The following is a 14,379-nucleotide window of genomic DNA, read 5'->3' as shown; positions in this document are numbered from 1 at the left end:
TTCACCACAAGAAGCAGAAGTACCTGTAGTTAACATGTAGTTAACATGTTCATATTCCACCACAGGAGACAGAAGTACAAGTAGTTAATATGTAGTTAACATGTTCACATTCAGCACAGGAGACAGAAGTACCAGTAGTTAATATGTAGTTAACATGTTCACATTCACCACAAGAAGCAGAAGTACCAGTAATTAATATGTAGTTAACATGTTCACATTCCACCACAGGAGACAGAAGTACCTGTAGTTAACATGTAGTTAACATGTTGACATTCCACCACAGGAGACAGAAGTACCAGTAATTAATATGTAGTTAACATGTTCACATTCCACCACAGGAGACAGAAGTACCTGTAGTTAACATGTAGTTAACATGTTCACATTCACCACAGGAAGCAGAGGTACATGTAATTAGCATGTAGTTAACATGTTCATATTCCACTACAGGAAGCAGAAGTACATGTAGTTAACATGTAGTTAACATGTTCATATTCCACCACAGGAGACAGAAGTACCAGTAATTAATATGTAGTTAACATGTTGACATTCCACCACAGGAGACAGAAGTACCAGTAGTTAATATGTAGTTAACATGTTCACATTCACCACAGGAAGCAAAGGTACATGTAATTAACATGTAGTTAACATGTTCATATTCCACCACAGGAAGCAGAGGTACATGTAGTTAACATGTAGTTAACATGTTCACATTCACCACAGGAGACAAAAGTACCAGTAATTAATATGTAGTTAACATGTTGACATTCCACCACAGGAGACAGAAGTACCAGTAGTTAATATGTAGTTAACATGTTCACATTCACCACAGGAAGCAGAGGTACATGTAATTAACATGTAGTTAACATGTTCATATTCCACCACAGGAAGCAGAGGTACATGTAGTTAACATGTTCACATTCACCACAGGAGACAGAAGTACCAGTAATTAATATGTAGTTAACATGTTCACATTCCACCACAGGAGACAGAAGTACCAGTAATTAATATGTAGTTAACGTGTTCACATTCCACCACAGGAGACAGAAGTACCAGTAGTTAATATGTAGTTAACATGTTCACATTCACCACAGGAAGCAAAGGTACATGTAATTAACATGTATTTAACATGTTCATATTCCACCAGAGGAAGCAGAGGTACATGTAGTTAACATGTAGTTAACATGTTCACATTCACCACAGGAGACAGAAGTACCAGTAATTAATATGTAGTTAACATGTTGACATTCCACCACAGGAGACAGAAGTACCAGTAGTTAATATGTAGTTAACATGTTCACATTCACCACAGGAAGCAGAGGTACATGTAATTAACATGTAGTTAACATGTTCATATTCCACCACAGGAAGCAGAGGTACATGTAGTTAACATGTTCACATTCACCACAGGAGACAGAAGTACCAGTAATTAATATGTAGTTAACATGTTCACATTCCACCACAGGAGACAGAAGTACCAGTAATTAATATGTAGTTAACATGTTCACATTCCACCACAGGAGACAGAAGTACCAGTAGTTAATATGTAGTTAACATGTTCACATTCACCACAGGAAGCAGAGGTACATGTAATTAACATGTAGTTAACATGTTCACATTCCACCACAGGAAGCAGAGGCCAGTGCATTCTTAGTGCAAGCCCCAGGCCCGGACAATTGAGGAGGGTTGTGTCAGGAAGGGCATCCGGCGTAAAATCTTAACCAGATCAAATATGCGGCTCATAAATCAGATTTCCATACCAGATCAGTCAAGGCCCGGGTTACCAACGACCACCACTGGTACTGTTAACCAGCAGGGTGTCGGTGGAAACTATGCTACTGTTGGGTGAAGGAGAAGGAGAGGGGGAAGGCATGTCCAGAGGCAGCTAGAGAGGAAGAAGGGTAGGAGTGTGGAGGTGAGAGTTGGAACTTTGAATGTTGGCACTATGACTGGTAAAGGGAGAGAGCTGGCTGACATGATGGAGAGAAGAAAGGTGGGCATACTGTGTGTGCAGGAGACCAGGTGGAAGGGGAGTAAGGTCAGGAGTATCGGAGGTGGGTTCAAACTCTTCTATCATGGTGCGAATGGGAGGAGAAATGGGGTAGGGGTAATTCTGAAGGAAGAGTATGTCAAGAGCGTGCTGGAGGTGAAGAGAGTGTCAGACAGAGTGATGAGTATGAAGCTGGAAATCGAAGGTTTATTGCTGAATGTTATCAGCGCATATGCCCCGCAAGTTGGGTGTGAGATGGACGAGAAAGAAGAATTCTGGAGTGAGTTGGATGAAGTGGTGGAGAGGGTACCCAAGGAGGAGAGAGTGGTGATTGGAGTGGACTTCAATCGACATGTTGGTGAAGGGAACAGAGGTGATGAGGAGGTGATGGGTAGGTATGGTGTCAAGGAGAGAAATGTGGAAGGACGGATGGTGGTGGATTTTGTGAAAAGGATGGAAATGGCTGTGGTGAATACATATTTCAAGAAGAGGGAGGAACACAGGGTGACATACAAGAGTGGAGGAAAGTGCACACAGGTGGACTATATCTCATGTAGAAGGCGCCATCTAAAAGGGATTGGAGACTGCAAGGTGGTGACAGGGGAGAACATAGCTAGGCAGCATCGGATGGTGGTCTGTAGGATGACTTTGGAGACCAAGAAGAGGAAGTGAGAGAAGACACAGCCGAAGATCAAATGGTGGAAGTTAAAGAAGGAAGACTGTTGTGTGGAGTTCAGGCAGGAGGTAAGACAGGCACTGGGTGGTAGTGAAGAGTTGCCAGGTGGCTGGGCAAGCGCTGCAGAAATAGTGAGGGAGACAGCTAGGAAGGTACTTGGTGTGTCATCAGGACAGAGGAAGGAAGACAAGGAGACTTGGTGGTGGAATGAGGAAGTACAGCAAAGTATACAGAGGAAGAGGATGGCAAAGAAGAAGTGGGATAGTCAGAGAGATGAAGAAAGTAGACAGGAGTACAAGGAGATGCAGCGTAAAGCAAAGAGAGAGGTGGCAAAGGCAAAGGTGTATGGAGAGTTGTATGACAGGTTAGACACTAAAGAAGGAGAAAAGGACTTGTACCGATTGGCTAGACAGAGGGATCGAACTGCAAAGGATGTGCAGCAAGTTAGGGCGATCAAGGATAGAGATGGAAATGTGCTGACAAGCGAGGAGAGTGTGCTGAGAAGGTGGAAGGAGTACTTTGAGGGGCTGATGAATGAAGAAAATGAGAGAGAGAGAAGGTTGGATGATGTGGGGATAGTGAATCAGGAAGTTCAGTGGATTAGCAAGGAGGAAGTGAGGGCAGCTATGAAGAGGATGAAGAATGGAAAGGCAGTTGGTCCTGATGACATACCTGTGGAGGCATGGAGGTGTTTAGGAGAGATGGCAGTGGGGTTTTTAACTAGATTGTTTAACACAATCCTGGAAAGTGAGAGGATGCCTGAGGAGTGGAGAAGAAGCATACTGGTACCGATTTTCAAGAACAAGGGCGATGTGCAGAACTGTAGCAACTACAGAGGTATAAAGTTGATCAACCACAGCATGAAGATTTGGGAAAGAGTAATAGAAGCTAGGTTAAGAGGAGTGAAAGAGTAATAGAGGCTAGGTTAAGAGGAGGAGAGGTGATGATCAGCGAGCAGCAGTATGGTTTCATGCCATGAAAGAGCACCACAGATGTGATGTTTGCTTTGAGAATGTTGATGGAGAAGTATAGAGGAGGTCAGAAGGAGTTGCATTGTGTCTTTGTAGATTTAGAGAAAGCATACGACAGGGTGCAGAGAGAGGAGGTGTGGTATTGTATGAGGAAGCCAGGAGTTGCAGAGAAGTATGTAGGAGTGGTGCGGGATACGTATGAGGGAAGTGTGACAGTGGTGAGGTGTGTGGTTGGAATGACAGATGGGGTCAAGGTGGAGGTGGGATTACACCAAGGATCGGCTCTGAGCCCTTTCTTGTTTGCAATGGTGATGGACAGGTTGACGGACAAGATCAGGCAGGAGTCTCCATGGACGATGATGTTTGCGGATGACATTGTGATCTGTAGTGCGAGTAGGGTGCAGGTGGAGGAGAGCCTGGAGAGGTGGAGGTATGCACTGGAGAGAAGAGGAATGAAAGTCAGTAGGAGCAAGACGGAATACCTATGCGTGAATGAGAGGGAGGACAGTGGAATGGTGAGGATGCAAGGAGTGGAGGTGACAAAGGCATATGAGTTTAAATACTTGGGGTCAACTGTCCAGAGTAACGGGGAGTGCAGTAGAGAGGTGAAGAAGAGAGTGCAGGCAGGGTGGAGTGGGTGGAGAAGAGTGTCAGGAGTGATGTGTGACAGAAGGGTACCAGCAAGAGTTAAAGGGAAGGTTTACAAGATGGTTGTGAGACCAGCTATGTTATATGGTTTGGAGACAGTGGCACTGATGAAAAGACAGGAGGAGGAGCTGGAGGTGGCAGAGATGAAGATGATAAGATTTTCACTGGGAGTAACGAAGAAGGACAGGATTAGGAACGAGTATATTAGAGGGACAGCTCAGGTTGGATGGTTTGGAGACAAATCAAGAGAGACAAGATTGAGATGGTTTGGACATGTGTGGAGGAGAGATGCTGGGTATGTTGGGAGAAGGATGCTGAATATGCAGCTGCCAGGGAAGAGGAGAAGAGGAAGGCCAAAGTGGAGGTTTATGGATGTGGTGAGGGAGGATATGCAGTTGGCTGGTGTGACAGAGGAAGATGCAGAGGACAGGAAGAGATGGAAACGATGATCCGCTGTGCCGATCCCTAACGGGAGCAGCCGAAAGTAGTAGTAGTAGTGGTTAAGATGTTCACATTCCACCACAGGACACAGAACTCTGCTACTTCTACTACTACTACTACTACTCCTGAACTCCTTTATCAGCACCCAATCACAGGAGGCAGAAGTACATGTAGTTAACATGTAGTTAACATGTTCACATTCCAAATGTCTTTTTGAACGATTAAATAAATATTATATATTTTGTTAGTTTGACCCGAATGTTATGACTTTTCATTAGTCATGTCACATGTCGTAATAGTAACATTAATGATTATATGTATACTGTTAAAACATTCCCATATCTGTATTTTAAAACATTCTCATATCGATAATGTTAAAACATTCTCATATCTATACAGTTAAAACATTATCATATTTATACTGTTAAAACATTCTAATATCTATTCTGTTAAAACATTATCATATTTATTCTGTTAAAACATTCTCATATCTATACTGTTAAAACATTCTCATGTCTATACTGTTAAAACATTGTCATATCTATACTGTTAAAACATTCTCATATCTATACTGTTAAAACATTCTCATGTCTATACTGTTAAAACATTCTCATGTCTATACTGTTAAAACATTGTCATATCTATACTGTTAAAACAGTTTCATATCTATGCTGTTAAAACATTGTCATATCTATACTGTTAAAACATTCTCATGTCTATACTGCTAAAACATTGTCATATCTATACTGTTAAAACAGTTTCATATCTATGCTGTTAAAACATTCTCATATTTATACTGTTAAAACATTCTCATATCTATGCTGTTAAAACATTCTCATATTTATACTGTTAAAACATTCTCATATTTATACTGTTAAAACATTCTCATGTCCATACTGTTAAAACATTGTCATATCTATACTGTTAAAACAGTTTCATATCTATGCTGTTAAAACATTCTCATGTCTATACTGTTAAAACAGTTTCATATCTATGCTGTTAAACATTATCATATCTACTCTGTTAAAACATTCTCATGTCTATACTGTTAAAACATTCTCATATCTATACTGTTAAAACATTCTCATATCTATGCTGTTAAAACATTATCATATTTATTCTGTTAAAACATTCTCATGTCTATACTGTTAAAACATTCTCATATTTATACTGTTAAAACATTCTCATATTTATACTGTTAAAACATTCTAATATCTATTCTGTTAAAACATTATCATATTTATTCTGTTAAAACATTCTAATATCTATTCTGTTAAAACATTATCATATTTATTCTGTTAAAACATTCTAATATCTATTCTGTTAAAACATTCTCATATTTATTCTGTTAAAACATTCTCATATCTATACTGTTAAAACATGCTCATGTCTATACTGTTAAAACATTCTCATATCTATTCTGTTAAAACATTCTCATATTTATACTGTTAAAACATTCTAATATCTATTCTGTTAAAACATTCTCATGTCTATACTGTTAAAACATTATCATATTTATTCTGTTACAACATTCTCATATCTATACTGTTAAAACATTCTCATGTCTATGCTGTTAAAACATTCTCATATCTATGCTGTTAAAACATTCTCATATCTATACTATTAAAACATTCTCATAACTGTACTATATATTGGTTGTGTAGTATAACATCTAAACAGAGAAGTGATTGGCTGTGTAGTATAATATTTAAACAGAGAAGTGATTGGCTGTGTAGTATAATATTTAAATATAGAAGTGATTGGCTGTGTAGTATAATATTTAAACAGAGAAGTGATTGGTTGTGTAGTATAATATTTAAATAGAGAAGTGATTGGCTGTGTAGTATAATATTTAAATAGAGAAGTGATTGATTGTGTAGTATAATATTTAAATAGAGAAGTGATTGATTGTGTAGTATAATATTTAAATAGAGAAGTGATTGGCTGTGTAGTATAATATTTAAACAGAGAAGTGATTGATTGTGTAGTATAATATTCAAATAGAGAAGTGATTGATGTGTAGTATAATATTTAAACAGAGAAGTGATTGGTTGTGTAGTATAATATTTAAATAGAGAAGTGATTGGTTGTGTAGTATAATATTTAAATAGAGAAGTGATTGGCTGTGTAGTATAATATTTAAACAGAGAAGTGATTGGCTGTGTAGTATAATATTTAAATAGAGAAGTGATTGGCTGTGTAGTATAATATTCAAATAGAGAAGTGATTGATTGTGTAGTATAATATTTAAATAGAGAAGTGATTGGCTGTGTAGTATAACATTTAAACAGAGAAGTGATTGGCTGTGTAGTATAATATTTAAACAGAGAAGTGATTGGCTGTGTAGTATAATATTTAAACAGAGAAGTGATTGGCTGTGTAGTATAATATTTAAACAGAGAAGTGATTGATTGTGTAGTATAATATTTAAACAGAGAAGTGATTGGCTGTGTAGTATAATATTTAAATAGAGAAGTGATTGGCTGTGTAGTATAATATTTAAACAGAGAAGTGATTGGCTGTGTAGTATAATATTCAAATAGAGAAGTGATTGATGTGTAGTATAATATTTAAACAGAGAAGTGATTGGTTGTGTAGTATAATATTTAAATAGAGAAGTGATTGGCTGTGTAGTATAATATTTAAATAGAGAAGTGATTGGCTGTGTAGTATAATATTTAAACAGAGAAGTGATTGGCTGTGTAGTATAATATTTAAATAGAGAAGTGATTGGCTGTGTAGTATAATATTCAAATAGAGAAGTGATTGATTGTGTAGTATAATATTTAAATAGAGAAGTGATTGGCTGTGTAGTATAATATTTAAACAGAGAAGTGATTGGCTGTGTAGTATAATATTTAAACAGAGAAGTGATTGGCTGTGTAGTATAATATTTAAATAGAGAAGTGATTGGCTGTGTAGTATAATATTTAAATAGAGAAGTGATTGGCTGTGTAGTATAATATTTAAACAGAGAAGTGATTGATTGTGTAGTATAATATTTAAACAGAGAAGTGATTGATTGTGTAGTATAATATTTAAACAGAGAAGTGATTGGCTGTGTAGTATAATATTTAAACAGAGAAGTGATTGATTGTGTAGTATAATATTTAAATAGAGAAGTGATTGGCTGTGTAGTATAATATTCAAATAGAGAAGTGATTGATTCTGTAGTATAATATTTAAATAGAGAAGTGATTGGCTGTGTAGTATAATATTTAAACAGAGAAGTGATTGGCTGTGTAGTATAATATTTAAACAGAGAAGTGATTGGCTGTGTAGTATAATATTTAAACAGAGAAGTGATTGGCTGTGTAGTATAATATTTAAACAGAGAAGTGATTGATTGTGTAGTATAATATTTAAACAGAGAAGTGATTGATTGTGTAGTATAATATTTAAACAGAGAAGTGATTGGCTGTGTAGTATAATATTTAAATAGAGAAGTGATTGATTGTGTAGTATAATATTTAGATAGAGAAGTGATTGATTGTGTAGTATAATATTTAGATAGAGAAGTGATTGATTGTGTAGTATAATATTTAAATAGAGAAGTGATTGATTGTGTAGTATAATATTTAAACAGAGAAGTGATTGGCTGTGTAGTATAATATTTAAACAGAGAAGTGATTGATTGTGTAGTATAATATTTAAACAGAGAAGTGATTGGCTGTGTAGTATAATATTTAAACAGAGAAGTGATTGGCTGTGTAGTATAATATTTAAACAGAGAAGTGATTAGCTGTGTAGTATAATATTTAAATAGAGAAGTGATTGATTGTGTAGTATAATATTTAGATAGAGAAGTGATTGGCTGTGTAGTATAATATTTAAACAGAGAAGTGATTGGCTGTGTAGTATAATATTTAAACAGAGAAGTGATTGGCTGTGTAGTATAATATTTAAACAGAGAAGTGATTGGCTGTGTAGTATAATATTTAAACAGAGAAGTGATTGGCTGTGTAGTATAATATTTAAACAGAGAAGTGATTGGCTGTGTGGGGATGAGGTCATTAAATCCCTCTCAAACAGCCACATGCTGAACACACAGCCAATCATCATCCTCATGTTGTTTGTATGTTGTCTGCAGGAAGAAGCCGTCATACCCGTGAGCCTTTCAGTCCCAGTGGTCCGACCAAACCCGGACTGCCCTGTGGATTCAAATGCAGTTGAAATTAGACAGTCGTCCAGCTAGCGGTGCAGGTACTACAGAGCCGTGGTTCACACAGGATCTGATGCGACATGGTGTATGGTAGGATGGGCTATATTCTGATAAAGAAGTGTCTCTGATAGCAGTTCCTACCTTTGCTCCCAGGGGCCCGGGGTGGCCCTCGTTTCCAGGGTATCCAACCAGTCCAGGGAGTCCATCAGCACCAGGGTAGCCTGGCTCCCCCTGCAGAAACAGCAGATAGAAGTATCATTGTTTTGTTAATGTACAATTGTCGACAAACTCTCACGTTGTTGACAGTTGTGTGCATGTGGTTGACATGGATCCATAGTAAATATTGCAGCATCGCCCAACAGATGCATCCATTGTCAAGAGCACAATGCCAACAAACAGGACATTCGTATGGCCGCTGCAGTAGAACTGGAAGTCAGTGGACTACAGTTCTGCACAGAGCCCATTCAGTCTAGGGCTCACTTTACATACGAGCTCCACCCTTCCTCTCATCTCGTTTCTCCATGACGTCATTATGGACTATCTACCTCGTCACGACAACAGTGGCTCAGGGGGCAGGTTGTCTTGTAACTGGAGGGTTGCTGGTGCGATCCTTGGTTCCTCCTTGCAAAAATGTCAAGGTGTCCTTGACCAAGTGCTCCTGACGAGTTGGTTGGCACCTCGCATGGCTGACACCGCTGTCAGTGTGTGTGTGTGTGTGTGTGTGTGTGTGTGTGTGTGTGTGTGTGTGTGTGTGTGTGTGTGGTTGAATGTGAGGCATTCATTTATGTAAAGCACTCTTGAGTAGCTGTTGCAGCTTTATAAATTCAGTCCATTTATTCCTAAACTGAAGAGAAAAGTCAGTATGAAGCAGATTCTTCTGTTAGCAAGCAATGTTAGCATGCACAGTTAGCATGACCTGTTGGCATGCACTATTAGCATGCCCATTTAGCATACACTGTTAGCATGCCCAGTTAGCATACACTGTTAGCATGACCTAGTAGCATGCACTGTTAGCATGCATTGTTAGCATGCACTGTTAGCACCGCTCCCATGAAACACACCTCCAGATTCAGTTAGAAAATCTGCCTCTGGGGCGTGTGGGGCGAGCTATTAGAACCGATAGCCGGGTCGAATCCCCGAGTTCGGGCGTCCCTACAGACACTATGGTCGTGTCTGTGGGTGAGAAGTCGGATGCGTCCTGGTCGCTGCACTAGCGCCTCCTCTGGTGGGTCGGGGCGCCCCCGGATCGGCAGAGAGGGGGTGGAGCAGCGACCCGGACGGCTCAAAAAGAACAAAAATCTGCATTTTTTAAGAAGTTTAAATGCAGGTTAGACTGGATGTTCTACCATATGTTAATCTGTTCTCTGTGTTATATCTTATGTTCTACCATATGTTAATCTGTTCTCTGTGTTATATCTTAGGTTCTACCATATGTTAATCTGTTCTCTGTGTTATATCTTAGGTTCTACCATATGTTAATCTGTTCTCTGTGTTATATCTTATGTTCTACCATATGTTAACCTGTTCTGTGTGTTATATCTTATGTTCTACCATATGTTAATCTGTTCTCTGTGTTATATCTTAGGTTCTACCATATGTTAATCTGTTCTCTGTGTTATATCTTAGGTTCTACCATATGTTAATCTGTTCTCTGTGTTATATCTTATGTTCTACCATATGTTAACCTGTTCTGTGTGTTATATCTTATGTTCTACCATATGTTAATCTGTTCTCTGTGTTATATCTTATGTTCTACCATATGTTAATCTGTTCTCTGTGTTATATCTTATGTTCTACCATATGTTAACCTGTTCTGTGTGTTATATCTTATGTTCTACCATATGTTAACCTGTTCTGTGTGTTATATCTTATGTTCTACCATATGTTAACCTGTTCTCTGTGTTATATCTTATGTTCTACCATATGTTAACCTGTTCTCTGTGTTATATCTTATGTTCTACCATATGTTAATCTGTTCTCTGTGTTATATCTTATGTTCTACCATATGTTAATCTGTTCTCTGTGTTATATCTTATGTTCTACCATATGTTAACCTGTTCTGTGTGTTATATCTTATGTTCTACCATATGTTAATCTGTTCTCTGTGTTATATCTTATGTTCAACCATATGTTAATCTGTTCTGTGTGTTATATCTTATGTTCTAACATATGTTAATCTGTTCTCTGTGTTATATCTTATGTTCTATAATATGTTAATCTGTTCTCTGTGTTATATCTTATGTTCTACCATATGTTAACCTGTTCTGTGTGTTATATCTTATGTTCTACCATATGTTAACCTGTTCTGTGTGTTATATCTTATGTTCTACCATATGTTAACCTGTTCTCTGTGTTATATCTTATGTTCTACCATATGTTAACCTGTTCTGTGTGTTATATCTTATGTTCTACCATATGTTAACCTGTTCTGTGTGTTATATCTTATGTTTTACCATATGTTAGTCTGTTCTGTGTGTTATATCTTATGTTCTACCATATGTTAATCTGTTCTCTGTGTTATATCTTATGTTCTACCATATGTTAGTCTGTTCTGTGTGTTATATCTTATGTTCTACCATATGTTAATCTGTTCTCTGTGTTATATCTTATGTTCTACCATATGTTAATCTGTTCTCTGTGTTATATCTTATGTTCTACCATATGTTAACCTGTTCTCTGTGTTATATCTTATGTTCTACCATATGTTAATCTGTTCTCTGTGTTATATCTTATGTTCTACCATATGTTAATCTGTTCTCTGTGTTATATCTTATGTTCTACCATATGTTAACCTGTTCTCTGTGTTATATCTTATGTTCTACCATATGTTAATCTGTTCTCTGTGTTATATCTTATGTTCTACCATATGTTAATCTGTTCTCTGTGTTATATCTTATGTTCTACCATATGTTAATCTGTTCTGTGTGTTATATCTTATGTTCTACCATATGTTAATCTGTTCTCTGTGTTATATCTTATGTTCTACCATATGTTAACCTGTTCTCTGTGTTATATCTTATGTTCTACCATATGTTAATCTGTTCTCTGTGTTATATCTTATGTTCTACCATATGTTAATCTGTTCTGTGTGTTATATCTTATGTTCTACCATATGTTAACCTGTTCTCTGTGTTATATCTTATGTTCTAACATATGTTAACCTGTTCTGTGTGTTATATCTTATGTTCTACCATATGTTAATCTGTTCTGTGTGTTATATCTTATGTTCTACCATATGTTAATCTGTTCTCTGTGTTATATCTTATGTTCTACCATATGTTAATCTGTTCTCTGTGTTATATCTTATGTTCTACCATATGTTAATCTGTTCTCTGTGTTATATTTTATGTTCTACCATATGTTAACCTGTTCTCTGTGTTATATCTTATGTTCTACCATATGTTAATCTGTTCTCTGTGTTATATCTTAGGTTCTACCATATGTTAATCTGTTCTCTGTGTTATATCTTATGTTCTACCATATGTTAATCTGTTCTCTGTGTTATATCTTATGTTCTACCATATGTTAATCTGTTCTCTGTGTTATATCTTATGTTCTACCATATGTTAATCTGTTCTCTGTGTTATATCTTATGTTCTACCATATGTTAATCTGTTCTCTGTGTTATATCTTATGTTCTACCATATGTTAATCTGTTCTCTGTGTTATATCTTATGTTCTACCATATGTTAATCTGTTCTCTGTGTTATATCTTATGTTCTACCATATGTTAATCTGTTCTCTGTGTTATATCTTATGTTCTACCATATGTTAATCTGTTCTCTGTGTTATATCTTATGTTCTACCATATGTTAATCTGTTCTCTGTGTTATATCTTATGTTCTACCATATGTTAATCTGTTCTCTGTGTTATATCTTATGTTCTAACATATTTTAATGTGTTCTGTGTGTTATATCTTATGTTCTACCATATGTTAATCTGTTCTCTGTGTTATATCTTATGTTCTACCATATGTTAATCTGTTCTCTGTGTTATATCTTATGTTCTACCATATGTTAATCTGTTCTCTGTGTTATATCTTATGTTCTACCATATGTTAATCTGTTCTCTGTGTTATATTTTATGTTCTACCATATGTTAATCTGTTCTCTGTGTTATATCTTATGTTCTAACATATGTTAATCTGTTCTCTGTGTTATATCTTTTGTTCTACCATATGTTAACCTGTTCTCTGTGTTATATCTTATGTTCTAACATATGTTAATCTGTTCTGTGTGTTATATCTTATGTTCTACCATATGTTAACCTGTTCTGTGTGTTATATCTTATGTTTTACCATATGTTAGTCTGTTCTGTGTGTTATATCTTATGTTCTACCATATGTTAATCTGTTCTCTGTGTTATATCTTATGTTCTACCATATGTTAGTCTGTTCTGTGTGTTATATCTTATGTTCTACCATATGTTAATCTGTTCTCTGTGTTATATCTTATGTTCTACCATATGTTAATCTGTTCTCTGTGTTATATTTTATGTTCTACCATATGTTAATCTGTTCTCTGTGTTATATCTTATGTTCTACCATATGTTAATCTGTTCTCTGTGTTATATTTTATGTTCTACCATATGTTAATCTGTTCTCTGTGTTATATTTTATGTTCTACCATATGTTAACCTGTTCTCTGTGTTATATCTTATGTTCTACCATATGTTAATCTGTTCTCTGTGTTATATCTTAGGTTCTACCATATGTTAATCTGTTCTCTGTGTTATATTTTATGTTCTACCATATGTTAATCTGTTCTCTGTGTTATATCTTATGTTCTACCATATGTTAATCTGTTCTCTGTGTTATATCTTAGGTTCTACCATATGTTAATCTGTTCTCTGTGTTATATTTTATGTTCTACCATATGTTAATCTGTTCTCTGTGTTATATCTTATGTTCTACCATATGTTAATCTGTTCTCTGTGTTATATCTTATGTTCTAACATATTTTAATGTGTTCTGTGTGTTATATCTTATGTTCTACCATATGTTAATCTGTTCTCTGTGTTATATCTTATGTTCTACCATATGTTAATCTGTTCTCTGTGTTATATCTTATGTTCTACCATATGTTAATCTGTTCTCTGTGTTATATCTTATGTTCTACCATATGTTAATCTGTTCTCTGTGTTATATTTTATGTTCTACCATATGTTAATCTGTTCTCTGTGTTATATCTTATGTTCTAACATATGTTAATCTGTTCTCTGTGTTATATCTTTTGTTCTACCATATGTTAACCTGTTCTCTGTGTTATATCTTATGTTCTAACATATGTTAATCTGTTCTGTGTGTTATATCTTATGTTCTACCATATGTTAATCTGTTCTCTGTGTTATATCTTATGTTCTACCATATGTTAATCTGTTCTCTGTGTTATATCTTATGTTCTACCATATGTTAATCTGTTCTCTGTGTTATATCTTATGTTCTACCATATGTTAACCTGTTCTCCGTGTTATATCTTATGTTCTACCATATGT

General features: G+C 36.0%; 1 protein-coding gene across 1 annotated transcript in view; it reads right to left on the bottom strand.

Annotated features, from left to right (window-relative positions):
• Window positions 1-9,416, bottom strand: part of LOC130115333 (collagen alpha-1(IV) chain-like) — a 204,537-nt gene extending 195,121 nt beyond the window's left edge. The window contains exons 1-2 of the mRNA XM_056282942.1: window positions 9,375-9,416; window positions 9,027-9,116 (exon numbers count right to left, since the gene is read on the bottom strand). Of these exons, the coding sequence (XP_056138917.1) occupies window positions 9,027-9,116; window positions 9,375-9,416 (132 nt within the window). The remainder of the gene's footprint in view (window positions 1-9,026; window positions 9,117-9,374) is intronic.
• Between the last annotated feature and the right edge of the window lie 4,963 nt (window positions 9,417-14,379).

This window comes from Lampris incognitus, chromosome 7, assembly GCF_029633865.1.
Source record: "Lampris incognitus isolate fLamInc1 chromosome 7, fLamInc1.hap2, whole genome shotgun sequence".
NCBI lineage: Eukaryota > Metazoa > Chordata > Actinopteri > Lampriformes > Lampridae > Lampris > Lampris incognitus.
This window is presented reverse-complemented; position numbering and strand designations above follow the sequence as displayed.